The sequence below is a fragment of the Sceloporus occidentalis genome, unplaced genomic scaffold (assembly GCF_023333645.1).
Source record: "Sceloporus occidentalis isolate IW3139 unplaced genomic scaffold, rSceOcc1.0.p SCAF_7, whole genome shotgun sequence".
Taxonomy (NCBI): Eukaryota; Metazoa; Chordata; class Lepidosauria; order Squamata; family Phrynosomatidae; genus Sceloporus; species Sceloporus occidentalis.
Window position 1 is genome coordinate 13,098,207 of NW_028316987.1, and position 14,504 is coordinate 13,112,710.

General features: G+C 41.2%; 1 protein-coding gene across 6 annotated transcripts in view; it reads left to right on the top strand.

Moving 5' to 3' along the window:
- The window catches only part of UBTF (upstream binding transcription factor), a 54,993-nt gene extending 51,559 nt beyond the window's left edge, over positions 1 to 3,434 (top strand). For all 6 annotated transcript variants that reach the window (XM_089531954.1, XM_089531959.1, XM_089531960.1 and 3 more), the window contains 2 exons: positions 425 to 577; positions 2,177 to 3,434. In XM_089531954.1, the coding sequence (XP_089388080.1) occupies positions 425 to 577; positions 2,177 to 2,296 (273 nt within the window). In that variant the 3' untranslated portion in view covers positions 2,297 to 3,434. The remainder of the gene's footprint in view (positions 1 to 424; positions 578 to 2,176) is intronic.
- The last annotated feature ends 11,070 nt before the right edge of the window (positions 3,435 to 14,504 follow it).

The following is a 14,504-nucleotide window of genomic DNA, read 5'->3' on the forward strand; positions in this document are numbered from 1 at the left end:
GTAGAAAAGTAAACCTAATATCCAGAAATACACATGGGGAATGGGAGTGCTAGGATTATCAGCCAAGAGGAAAGGGGATGGTAGCCAGCAAAGGTTTGAGGACCACTGCCTCAGGGTATAGTCACTATTGGATAGGGATACTGGGTGTTGTAGGCCAAAAATATCTGGAAGTCCACAATTGTCCAACTTGGTCTAATTGGACCTGGCAATGAGCTCCCTTTTTTTAATGGACTGGTCAAAATTGGTAGTTGTATACTAAGATTTATTTATTATTTCTAGAAATAGGGAGTGAAGGTGAATCACTTAGCCCTCAAGTGGTTTTATAAGTGAAAAGCTAAATTCTAGCTGTTCAGCTACAGTGATATTAGTGATACTTTTATCCATTTTTCCATGTCTTCATTAAAATTCCCTTTGTGGCATTCAGGAATCAGAGGATGAGGATGACGACGACGATGATGATGATGACGATGAAGAGGAGGAGGAGGAGGAGGAGGAGGATGACAATGGTGACTCTTCTGAGGAGGGAGGGGATTCCTCTGATTCAAGCAGCGAAGAGGAGAGTGAAGATGGAGATGAGGTGAGGTTGTGGGGTATGATCTCCATGTACATTACTGATTGCATCACAGTTTAAGCTCTTCCACACTATTACCTAGTAATTTTCCACCCCACCCAAATTGGGCCAGTAGTCTCTGCTCTGCTGTATAGTCTTTCTAGCAAAACAACCGTAGGTTCTTCTAAGTTCTTTTAATGACAAAGTTGCCATTGCCTGCTCCAACAGTTCAGAAATCCACAGTTCTCCTTAGGTAGAATGTACCTCCTCCAAAATAAAGTGGCTTACATATGTCCTTGAATATTTTTTTCCAAGAACTTGCCCAACTATAGGTAGAAGAAACTTCTACCTCTTGTCTTCATTTGAGAAACCATCTAATTCACCCTTGTTGTACAAATCGAGATGTAAAGACTTCATTTTTTAGTGACAGGGACCAGTTTCTCAATCTACAGGAAGATGTTATCCTTAAGGACTTGGCCAGAGCATCTAATCTTGGTTCTGGTGTTTTCCTTCAGAATAAGTAATAGTAATAAAGAAGTGTGCCTCTGAGCATAGATAGATAAGAAGACTTTTCTTTGCAATAGCTGTAGCTTCCTCCACTCCCATTTGAAAGAGTGGATATCAACCAAGCTTCCTGATCATGATGTCTAAGTTGATAGGAGCCCTGGTGTCTCATTCTTGGGGGGACAAAAGCATGGTCAGGGAGCTACTGCAATGAGCATTCTCTGTACAGTAGGCCCTCCAGTTTCATGGATTTGACATTCACAGTTTTGATTATTCCTAAATATTAAACCTGGCATACATTCCTCCTCCTCCCTTTCAGGATTTCCCTCTGCCCTGAAACCCCCCCACACACACCTTGGAAATGGCTGCCTCATGGGGGGGGGGTATTCACAGTTTTTTCACATTCACGGGGGTCTTGTTCCTCTAACCCCCGTGAATGTGGAGGGCTGACTGTATTCTTAACTAAATAATGATGATCATAATGTGCCACAATAATTAAAATCTGCAGCAAAAACCTCTGGATTCTATAGCATTGTGTCAGTTACGCAGATTCTTTGATCTGTTTAATTTATTCTGCAGCATTTGTCTATTCACTAGTTGTAGAGAGGGACTGGGATAGGTAGAATACTAGAATGTTTTATTTACATAGGTCCCGAACAGACAGGCCAAAATAAAGCTGCTTCGGGTCACTTTGGAGGTATGCTGTTTAAATGACACGTGCTTATTAAGAGGCCAGAAGCTGCACGATAGCTGTGTTCCAGTCATTAGGACTGGAGCATGGCTTTGGCACGACTTCCAGCCTCTTAGGGCGCCTGCATAATTTAAACGGCATTCTTCCAGAGTGACCTGAAGCAGCTTTATTTTGGCCTGACTGTTCAGGCCCTTAGTCACCTTTGGTGTTTCACTAAATGTAGTTAGTACATTTTCCCACATAGCCTTTTAAATGATGACAGCTAAAAATGTTAAATTGTCATCAAATGCTGAAATTTTCAGGTAATTGCATTCAGTCCCACTACCAAATTTTGTACACCCTTACCTTCAACAATATGCACATAGTTCTTACTGTCATCCATCCTGTGTACGGTACTAGAATTAGTTTATATCTTGCCTCTTCTTTCCTAGAATGAAGAAGAGGATGACGAAGAAGATGATGACGATGATGATGATGACGACAATGAATCAGAGGGAAGCAGCAGTTCCTCATCTTCCTCGGGAGACTCTTCAGATTCGGACTCCAATTGAACCGTCCCCTTCCTCTGCCCGCCTTTCTTGCTGTACTCTTATTCGGTTTTGTTTTTCCGGATAACAGTAACATCCACAGCTGGAGACCTAGGATGGGGAGGAAATGGGAGAGGAAAAAAATCACTGTGTTTTAATTATTTTCCTTTCCTCACAGGCCTCACATTGTATTTAACAGTGTGCTGTTGTTTGTGAGGGGTGGGGTGAGGGTAGAAAATACCTGACAACCAGCAGAGAGATCTTTTTTTCTTTTTTGAGGTGGTTGCGATGGTCTGGAGGGAGAGATTTATTTTATACCCTCTTTTCTCCTCCATCATAAATCTCTCTGGGGATTCCCCACCCTTTGTGAGAGGTGGGCAGGGGTCACAACAAAATCCAGACCCCTTTTATTATCCTCTTTACATCACCATCTCTCTCCCACCCCTAATTCTAGCCACCAGCTCAGAACTTTGTACAAATCCTTTTTTAAAAACAAACAACAACATGACAGTGTTTCCTTTCCCCCTTCCCTTCACCCCCCAGCAAACAGCCTGGGAGAGATGGGTTCCCAGGGAGCATGAGCCATGGACGGTTCTGGACTTTGCCAGTGAGACCCACCTCTCCTCGAAGTGGACAATCTTGTATAGTCTTGAAATTTCACACCTTGGCAAAAAAAGAGAAAGAGAACAAAATGGCCACAGCTGCACTTAGCTATTTCCTGTGATGAACTGGATATCCAGCGTTTCCTGCTGAGGGAAGTGGGGTGGGGTTGGGGGTGGGAATGTTTCCATGTCAGTATGTGGCAAAGAGGAGGAGTGGAAGAACAGGATTTTATTTTTATTTTTTACAAAGGGAAATGTCTGGCAAGCTGTTGGAGAAGAAGATTTCAAGAGTTCCAAGGTGACTGACATTATTTTGCAGGAGGTGGATTTTTTCTGTCATTTTTCTGACCAGCATTTGGGCAAAAGACAGTAGTAGCCAGACCCCTTTGGGTTATTGTTGTTGTTAATATATCTATTTTTTTTTTATAATGAAGTGACCAATAATTGTACCAAAATGGGGCATTTTGTTGACTGTCTTTGGAAGGGGCGGTTGGTTGTGGGGGATCATCTGTGTCATTAGCATTTTTTAAAAAAAACATTTTATAAACCAAGTAAGACAACCATCTTTTTTACAACATCTATCCTATCCCATCTTTGACACCAAGTACTTCATATGTCTCTTACCTTCATCCGGAGTCTAGCAGTTTAGGGTTGTGGTGAGGGAGTTGGGATGTATATAACAGGCACACAGATTTTTCCCCGCCAGCATGCCTTGGTTTTTGTTCAGATTGTCTTTGTTCCTTTAATTTCATGCAGAGGTGTGGTGTTAACAAGAGTCAAATTCCAGCCTGGGGTGTTTTTCTTAGCCTCTTCTGTTGTTGATTTTAAGAGCAAAAGCAAGTTCAATGTTAAATTTTGTATTTACCCAGAAATGTTAAGGACAAAGCCAAGCATTATAACTGCCATCAAAACGGAAGTTCCCACATCTCTCTCTCCCCCTGTTTTTTATGTCTAGTAGTACAAGACACCAAGTGGATTCTGTTGATATTCCCAGGAACAGCAAAAGAAATGAAGCAGAGAAAGGAACTCATGGTATGGTAATGTTGCACATGGCTGATCCAGGGTAAATGAACGTGATCAATTGTTGAATGGCAGGTCAACACATAGGTAAATTTCATTGATTGAATGAGTCTGGACTAGCAAGAGAATTTAGGCTTTGGTATGGCCAGGCATTAACAGGAGAGAGGAGGACAAGTTGAAATCTCTCTTGTTTTCAGTTTGGGCCAGAAAAACAAGCTTGAGGAAATGGTTTCATGTTCACGATCATGGTTTAACAAGTATTCCTCAATCTTGTATCCTATTGGGGTTGGCAAAACTACCGCTTTGGTCACAATCCAGTGGGCATGATGGCACAGAACTAAGTTGAGAAATGCTGGTTTAGAGTTACACAAATGAGCCACTTCTAGGTGCTTCCCCCCCCCCCCCCCCCCACTGATCCTTTGGGGCATTTCACTGTTTTGAGAGCCCAGGAGGAACCTTTTTGGGGGAAAGTGATCAGAAGGCACTTCCAGTTTAGAAAAGAGTTCATCCTGTACTAAAATAGATTAGCCTTCCTCCCCAAATAAAGAAACTTGCCCCCACATCTCTTTGAGTTTTGAGGCAGGCTTGTGAGGCATTTTTAAAGAAAACCCACAAGGCATTCTAGGTCCGGATATGATAATAAATTACTGTTAAGTGAAAATAGAAGTAAATTTTGTGTCGCATTGCCAGAGAAACAGGGTGGTGTACATGATTATACAGCTTAGGATTCGTGAACATAATACTAAACTATATCAGAATAAAACCAGGTCAAATAAAATTGATGTAAACTGAAACTTAACTGTTACATCCTATTATCTTCTAATTGCACAGGTAAATTGTTTAAAGTCTTCTCTTTGTATTTGCAACAATTTTTATTAATTTCTCCCTATTCCCCCCCTTTCATATTTTACTTTAATTTTTCCATACAAAATGATTAGTTAATTCTGTGTGCATAAGAAAGAGTGTCTCCTTAACCTAGCCTTTATTTCTGCATTCTTTGGAAGATTAGCAGTTCCATTTTCAGTTTTACAGCCATGGTCAGCAAACATTATCTTGCAACCCAGATTTGCACCTAGAAAGGGCTGCAAAGCAACCTGCCGTACCCTTTTATTCCTTTTCTTTCCTGTTATCCCTTACCCCCTCCTTGAGATGGAGACAGATATAAACTAGACACGGGGTGTGCAATTCACCTTTTTCCTTTGGATTAACCTGGGAATCCCATGTGAAAATTGTGGCATAGTTGTCAGGAAAACAGGGTTTACTCTTCTTCCTTTATTGAAATCTCTTGCAGACTCAGGGAAAATGTTTTTTGTTTGTTTGTTTGTTTGTTTTTAATTCCAGTGCCCAACCCACCCTGGAAACCCTGCCCCTCTTGGTTTGTCAGCCTTGAATATTAGGCATACGGTCTGGCAATGGTTAGAAAATAGCAAGAACATAATAGTTTTACAGGTACAGTGAGCTTGCCAAATTGGTGGGTTACCAATCTGCAGATTAGTGCATCTATGGCTCGCCATGCCCCATATTATTCCATGTGGTGGCATGTCACTGCTCACTGAATAATATGGGGCATGACCGTCCATATTTTTCCCATCCATGGTGGCAGGGGAGAACCAAACTCCCGCAGATGGGAAGGGTCCACTGTATTAAAAGGCCTTGTAAATGAGCCTTAAAGCTTTGAGGGTGAGGGGGCTTTGTATGGAGGGGATTTTAAAGCAGGAAAAGGGGGGCTGGGGGAGACATTACACTGAAAGAAGTGTACCAGTGAGGGAACCCATCCTTAATGTGTATGATTAGGAAAGGCCCCTCTGGCATCTTTATAAGTATTGTTGGTAGCTAGGCCTTTAAAGTGTTATGTGATTTCCACAGAAAAACATTAGTTTGGGGGTAAAAAACAGCAAACTGAGCATGTTTTTAAAAAATAAAAGATGTGTTGGTGCTTCTTAAGGTGGCAATGATAGGCCTGAAAGTGAACTCTGAAAGCAGAGGAGTGGGAGAGCAGGCTGAGCAGCATTTCCTCACATGCCTATTTTACCATGCATTCATGGTGGGCATTATGATTAATTTTATTTTCTTTGGGGTTTGTCCATTTTGTACAAGGTATACTCAGCTCTGTCTGGTCATCTCCAGAGGGAGGCATGTAAACATCCCTTTTCTGAATTGAGGCTGTGAAGGAGGAACAAGTTGCAGAGATTGAGAAAGATGGCCAGCAAAGCAACATGCAGCTCTCTGGCTTTTCAAGAATGTTGTTCCATAATTCCCTCTGCAAACTTAAGACAACAGTGGTTATTTGGATTTTGGATTTTTAAGAAAGGATGCACTGATGTGATATCCTTGGGGGGGGGGGGGGAAGCTGCATACAAGAAAAGCATGTGCAGGCATCAACATACTTCAGTGAATACTTGTATTCTTTTCCCATTTTAATCTTGATAATGATTTAAGTTGAAAATTTTCTAGGGGGTAATGAAGATCCATGCAGTAAAAACTAGAAATCCTTCTTTATCAATACCAAATCATTGTCAAAGTACCATCTTGCTTTAAGGGATAAGTAGACTTAAAAACAGTGTTCTTCTCCATCAACTCAGTTCTTCACCACCACTCATCTTTGAATCTTATGGCTGCATGCTGGGCCAGAAACCACCACTTCATCTTGAGCATCTTTGCCATTCAGTTTTCCTATAGTGGGATGGTATATCTCAGGGTGTAGCTAAATTGGGAAGGGGTCAAAATGAGGGTATTGACCCCAATAAGAATTCTGCGTGTCCCCCTCCCCCCCATAAAATTTTAAAATACTTACTTAGGTACAATTCTGCATGGCCCAGCATTCCAGTTTAAAGGGTTTGCAAATCAACCATTATTCTGTGACCAATATATGTTAGGTGTTATTCTCTGGGGGAAAAAGCTTTAGACGTATGTTGCTATAACTTGGTTTACTGCATAGTGCTCAGAGGGAGCACCCTGATCCCCCCATTCATCAACCTGTGAAGAAATCTGTGATGGGTAACTCCAATATTTCCACATTGCCTTTTGCACAACATGGGGCCATACAAAAGCAAGCAAGATATCATTCTGTGGATGTCCAAGGGTCTGTGGAGTCTTGCCATACCATTGCCACATATTTCTTCCAATCAAGAAAAACTTGGCATCAACAAAAACATGGTAAGTATCTTAAAAATTAAGGAATTGTTTTTCAGCAGATATATAGCAAGTACAGGCTGGTTGCTGTCAACTAGAGTAGACCCATTCCTCCAATTGTTGATGAGTCAACACATAGACAAATCCCATTGATTAATGGGTCTATTCAAGTCAAGCCTAATGGATAGCATTTAGGCTCTAGTGTGTAAGTGGGACTTGAGCAAGAAGGCACACATCTTGAAATTTTGTCCTCTAGCCTTTTTTTTTTTTAACTATTCCTAATAATGCTGTTTCTGTTAATGAAAAAAACATGTTGCTGCTTCTAAGATCTATAGTGCTATGATTGCCACAACTTTGCCAGATGCAGGGTGGCATCCTAATGTGTAGCATATATGGAGCGACCCTTTCTACTGCCTCAAAGAATATCCAGTTTCCTGGAAAATACTTATCAAGTGTAGAATGAGGAACACTCCTACTTTGATCTAGAACAGTGGTTCCCAAACTTTTGTCTCCAGATTATTTGGACTTCAGCCCTGAGAATTCCTGACTGTTGGCTAAGCTGGCTGGGGCTGCTGGGAGATGAAGCTCAAAACACCTGGAGGACCAAAGTTTGGGGACTACTGATCTAGAAAATGCAATTGTATGCAGAAAAGGGTTGTGTTACATACTTGGACAAAGTGAGGAGGACTGCATAAAGAAATCCAGTAAATCATATAACGGTTATTATTTTGTTCTGCTCGTAACGCTGCATAACAGGCTGAGTATAAGCTCATTCCCCCAAGTGCTGCTTAGCCATAGGGAAATTGCCTCCTGTTGCTCTACTGGATACTATCTTTTTGAAACAAGGTGAACACCTGAGCCATAGCTGCACCTGTTTGGACTCTCCCTCCCCTTTAACTTTGCTTTTCATTGCCATGTGTCAATTCTGACATGAGGTGCCCAACTGCAGTTAGCCCAACCCATCGCTCTTGCAACCTCTCTGATGTTCCTAAAATCATTTCTGATCACTCCATCATCCCTCTCACTCCTCTAGTCCTGATTTGATTTTTGCTGAATGTACCAGCACTATTGTATTTTACTAGATGTGTTTTTAAGTAAAAAGAAAAGAAAAGAAAAAATTTGTTCTTTAAAGTAAAATTCTTACAGTACTGATATCTTTTTTTAAAAGAAAAAAGGTGTTATGGGGACAGGGGAAGAACAGTTTGTACTGTAAGAAAGTGGAGATGAGTGCATTTTTGCACTGTTGACAAAATGTGATATTCCAGTATTCCAGACAGAAGTTCTTGTGAAAAAGTCATTTTTTCTAATATTTAAAAGTGTTTTTTGTAGATTTAATTTTTTTTTAATGCCCAAAAAAATGTACTGGTTTTTCAGTTTTTATTGCTACATGAGGCTTGGGAGAGCTAAAGATCTCAGTTTCCTTAAGAAGTTTTTGCTATTTGCATCAACTCAGCTAGGACTTCGGACTCAAGTCTGAACAGACTTTGAACTGTGGATCTTCCCTTCACACACATCCTTTTTTCTTTTGTATAATAAAGTGCAAAAACAGCTTCTGTTCTCATGTCGTTACTTAAAGCAATTAAAGAAAAGCTGCGGAAAATTAAGGACGGTTGGATTGTTTTCTTCCATTGCTCTGACTTTCTCCCGTTTAACCATTTTCCTTCTCAATATAGTTATTAAAGATCGCCATTTCTGTCATGTATTGGTTGGACTCTCTGTGGTCCACCAAGGCTGCAGCAAAGATGCTTTGCTCTGTACCACTGCATGATCTGAAATATTAAGTCTTGTTTGATCCAACAAGGTTGGTATTCTACCCATCCACCCACCAACCCAGTGTCTGTAACACTCCCCCCCCCCGCCATATTTTGATATGACCTTGTTACAGATGTGTTCTATGCTTTGCAGTAGAAGAAAGGGCACATAGGTTTTGAGTTCTACCATTGGGCCTCAGCATGGCTGCTCGAGTGTTTACAAAGATTATGGCTGTAGGGGTTGCTTTTCTTCAGTAATAAGGTGTTATACTCTACCCATACATAGATGACTTGTTATCACATCCTCCAGAAACCTCTTGATAACAGCCTGTACAGATTATATTGACTCTTTTAGACAGACTGGGACTTTGCCTCAATAAGGAAAAGCCCAATCTTCAGCTGACACATAAAATTGAGTTCATCAGTCCTAGACTCTGTGGGCCAGGCTACTTTCCTTCGTCTCAACTGTTTTGACAATCTATGCAAGTTGTTATGGAGTTGCCTTCGATACTGACATCTCAGGTCTTGACTGGTTCAGGTTGCTACTTTGTGTCATACACATTGGTGACCCCAAATGCCCCCCTTCAGATAGATCCTTTCCAGGACATTCATTGCTTCATCCGATATGCTTTGGGACTCTTCGAGAAAGTGGCTCATGGTTACTACAGAAGTCTCCGCAGTGGTGATTGGATCTGTCCAGCATCCAGGTCAGCATGCCCTTCCCCATCTCAAACCCTCAAGTCCTTTTCATGATGGATACATCAATGCTGGAATGATGTGCTCATCTAGATGATCTTGTGAGAGGTCTTTGGTCACTGGAAGAAAAGAGCCTTCGCATCAGTACTCTGTTGGCTATAAAGAAAGCATTTCTTTCCTTTGAGACTGTTAAAGGGCAAGGTAGCACCAGTGTTGATCAACGACACCACGGTCACATATTACCCGAACAAGCAAGGTGGTACTCGGTCTCTCACCTTCCTTCACATCATGGTTAGACCCCAGGACTGGTACATTCAGGGAGACGTCTAGAGAAGAAAATGTCCTTGCAGATGCCCTCGGTCAGAAAACATTGCAGTCAAGAGTAGATGCTCCATCCCAAGATGCTGAAACCCATTTTTCAGCAATTGGGTATTCCCAAACTGGACTTTTTTGCAGGCCAAGTTGCAAGGAGATGCCTTCCTCTTCAGTTGGTGCAACACCTTCCTGTATGCCTTCCCTCCATTCCCTCTTCTGACCAGTCATTACCAATCGAGGTGCATCCTGATCATCCTGTGATAGTCAAGACAGCCATGGTTCATGTGTTTTCTTTACCTATCCCAAGGAGAGTAAGTTTGGCTCCTCATGATGGCCAGGTCACATATCTCAATCTCTACTGTCCAGTTATCAACATAGAAGATCCTACCCTAGATGCCTTACCAGTTGTGGTGAGGGAGATTATTGATGCTGCTCATCGACAGTCTACGACTACAGATGGAAGATGTTTGTTGATTTCTTACGTCCACGGTCATTTAATCTGACTGATCCTACATTGCATATGTGTTAGACTATACTTTCTTTGTTGAATCAAGCCCAGTCTTTGTCTTTGATTCGTTGTTATTTAACTGCTGTTTCGACACATTTTCAGTTTCTTGGTAAGCCTTCTTTTACACATCCTGTGGTTAAAAGGTTTTTGAAAGGATGCTAGTACCTTCATCTTCCCACCAAGTGGGCTTTGGACTTTGTGTTTGCCCAGCTCTGCAGGAAACCCTTCAAGCCATTGGCAACATGTGGCCTGTGACTGCTGTTGTGGAAGACTGCCTTTCTTGTTGCTATTGTGATGGCTAGGAGATCTGGTGAAGCTTGTGAATTGTGGGTGGATGACCCTTATCTTTGGTTTCATCCAGACAGAGGTGTGATGAGAGCCAAAATCACCATCTTGCCAAAGAAGGTGTCATCCTTCCATCTCAACCAGGACATTATGTTGCATTCCCTGTTTCAGAACCCCACTTCAGACTGAGAGGCATTGGTACCGCCTTGATGTATGGAGCATACCTCTACCAGACAGTACATTTGTTACATAGTATTGAGGGACTGCCTTTCTCCTCACAACATTTTTCAAAGTGAGTGGCATCATCAACTATCTGGTTGTCTTATGAACAGGCTCAAAAAGGCCCTCCAACCCGTGTTTGAGCCCACTGCACCAGGATCACAAAATTCAGTTACTCTCCTGCTTCATTTCTTGATCCTAGGCCAAATTCTCCAACAATGTTTAGTCCTACTGTTTCCTGTTCCTACATTCAAATTTATGCTTAGTCTATGACCGCAATAAAAATTCTATTTTATTTTTGTGTTCAAATTGCCTGGGATTACCAACATCTCTTGATTGGTGTGCAATCAGTTTCCTCCTGGACTACAGTGTGTAATCTTTTAATTTCTTCCTCTTCTAAGAGGCTAGAGCAAAAACATGGATTATGGTTATGTTGATGGGTTTTCCCAGAAGTCTTATCGATATTATTCAATCAGACTTTGGATTAGATCCCTTGACTGTTTTTTCTCCATCTCACCTCATTATTAAAGCCACTCCATTTCATCTTAGATATTCATTTCTTGAGTAAAACACTGAGAAATTATCTGACTGAAAATGTTCAATTTCTGTCCATTTGAGCTCACTCCCTCCAAGTACTGCAGTGTTTATGCATCCTGTTTCTTGTTTTACGACGTTTAGCATCTCTTGACTGATGGTTCTTGTGTTCCATTTTCCTGCAATACGTGTTATGCAGCTTCAGACTTTCCTTTCACCTCTGAGCACATCAACATTTGATTGTCCTTTTGGCTTGAGTCCAGTTGCATCATTAGCCACAGCGCTACTCGCACTTGGCCTCTGCTCTTTCCCAAGCGTTTGCTGAATGCCTTCCAACCTGGGAGCCCCATCTTCTGGCACTAGCTCATGTTTCATTTTGGACTGTCTCATCATCATCGAGCTTTCAAGGTAAAAGACTTCAAGAGCATTTTACCATTGACTCCCTCTGTGTAGTATTAACAAGTACTAGCTATGGTGCCACTGCCATTGTCTGTGAAAGATCCTCTGCCAGGGTCACCTCTCAACACATGCACACACCATTATTGCTGATGCCCAGTAGCTGTTTGACACATTTACTCTGGCTCCTCAAGAAAAGCATATCTGACATTGGAGACCCTACCAGCAATGGAATACAACTGAATTGAATACAATTGTGATTGCCCTCTCAGGACCCTTGCATTTAGGGTAACAATGGACCTAGTGAGGGGAAGCAGCTGTCTTCTTAAACCTTGCTAGGTGTAGGTGGTATAAACCTTTGCCCTATCAATACTTAGAAACGCTTCCTTTCTAAAGATGTGAAAGCTGAAGACATTTTCACCAGAAAAATAGGGGGAAGTTAAGAATTTTTTGACATTGTCCTTGAATATTTTCTTTTATAATCTTCATCCTTTCCAAAGCAGGATGATAAGACCAATTAGCTGTACAAGCCAAGACATAATGGCCAGGTTAACCATCAAAAACAAGATACCAATAATAAAACAACAAGCAATTATATATAACTAAGAAAGAACAGCAAAACTAGAACAAGCTAACTGGCATGCCCGATTTAAAATTATCCAGGCAAATTAAAAAGTCTGCAACACAGCAATTAAAATAATACTAGTTTACATCGCAGAGAGGTTGTATGGAGGATCACTGCAACAGAGTGCACAGGAAATGCTTTACAAATGCATACTGTCCACCATTTCTCAGATGGGACATGTGTGGCCAAGCAACATCAGAGTGTGATCAAGATGGCAAAAGTTACAAATGAGGAAGAGCACACAAGCTAGGAGGGGCTGAGTTATTTTGGGGTACAAATATTTTATTACATTATGTTATAATAGCTTTTGCAAAAAGGCCAAAAAGCATGAACCTGGAAAGGTCATGATGATCTTTAAGTAATCTTCTCGTAAGTGGTCACATATGACCTGGTGGTATGTGTAAAGGATCCATGTATCTTAATGGCTGTGAGGATTGCTGCTTCCAAACCCCCTGCCATGTGCAATCAATGTCACGGCCATCAACCAAAAATATTCCTTTTGTAACTCTGAAGTCAAAACCATCAACCAGCTGGGAATCCTGTTGTCTCTGGGATTCCTGGAAAGTCAACTCAAACTGTCTCAAGTCAAGCTTGGCCCATAAATACCCCTGATTAGGCACTCCCATTTTGGTCCAGGCAAAAACTCTTGTCAGATTCAAGCTTGGCCCCTTAGTATTTCTGTACCAGAAAGCAGAGTACTGAGCTCTGTTCAGCTCCCAGCTTTCCCTTAGACTGGAGCCTGATTTCTGGAATTGGCAAGCATTGCCCATTGCAATCTTTGAATTAGTATCCATGGCCACCTTTTCATGTGTGTTTGTGTCCATATGTGTAAGTGCTTCGTGTGAATGTTGACATCCTTCTTGTGGTTCAAATAATAAAACTTAGTTATACTTAGCACTCTGGATTTGTCAGAACCAATAAACATCGGTTTATGTTCCAGCTAGAGTTACAATGGCCTTCTCAATGCTAAATTAATTTCCTCATTGAATACAAATTGTGGGTGCCCTCCCAGGATCCTAGGGTTTTGGGTAAGCTCTCAGTCCTATATATGGAAAATCATAGGCCTTCTTGGTGGCTGCTCTTAAACTATGAAACTTCCTCCCAAGGGAGGCTCAGTTGGCTTCTTCTCTGGTCTTTTTCACCAGCAGGCACAGACTATTTATTTAAGCAGGGCTTTGACTTTTAAGTGATTGGGGTAGAAAGTGGGCTTTTTAAATGGGTATGTTGTATGCTTTACTATGTTCTGTGTTTTTCACTGTTTCAGCCTATTTTATGGATTATTTGTTTAATAGTTTTTAAAAATATACATATTATATATTCATTTTGCTAGAGAACCGGCTTGGTATCCTGGTTTGAATGTTGGATGATGACTCTGGAGATCAAGGTTTGATTCCCTGCTTGAGCATAAAAAAAAAAACATTGGGTGACTTTGTTCAAGTCAGGACTCTCTCAGCCTCAGAGGAAGGCAATGGCAAACCCCCTCTGAAGAAACTTGTCAAGTGTCACCATAAGTAATGACTTTGAGGCACACAATGACAATGACAATATTGTGAAGACGAAGACTTTCATGGCCAGCATCCATAGTTTTTTGTGGGTTTTTCAGGCTACGAAGCCACGTTTTAGAAGTTTATTCCTCTTCTAGAACGCAGCCTCATAGCCTGAAAAACCCACACAAAACTAACTATAGTTTTAGTTATATTTTATTTAACTTAAGTTATAAGCCACTATGGGTCCCACATTGGGAGAAAGGTGAGATATAAAATGAATAAATGAATGAAATTTAGTTCCTGAACGTTCTGGGACTGTGGTTTGAAAAGTGACTATTATTTTAGATGAATAAAATGGTTAAAAGGCATCCGAAACAGAGATGTACCAAACAATGCTGTTGAATTCCTACTGCACTGGGATTTATTATGAATGCTGCTTAGCTTTGGGCCGCAAGGAATAACTGCAACTTATATGTGCTTGAAAGAGTCAGACTGATTCTCAGTTGTGTTAAGTCCTGTTTGAAGGAGCATCATTCTAAACTCAAGTTGCCTAGCAACTGTTGCCCAGAAGAACCGCCTTCTCGTTTTCAGAGCATCAGTGTCACTATATCTCTGCCCAAACTGAAAATAAATACGTGATTTCAGATCAGAACTAGAGGTGG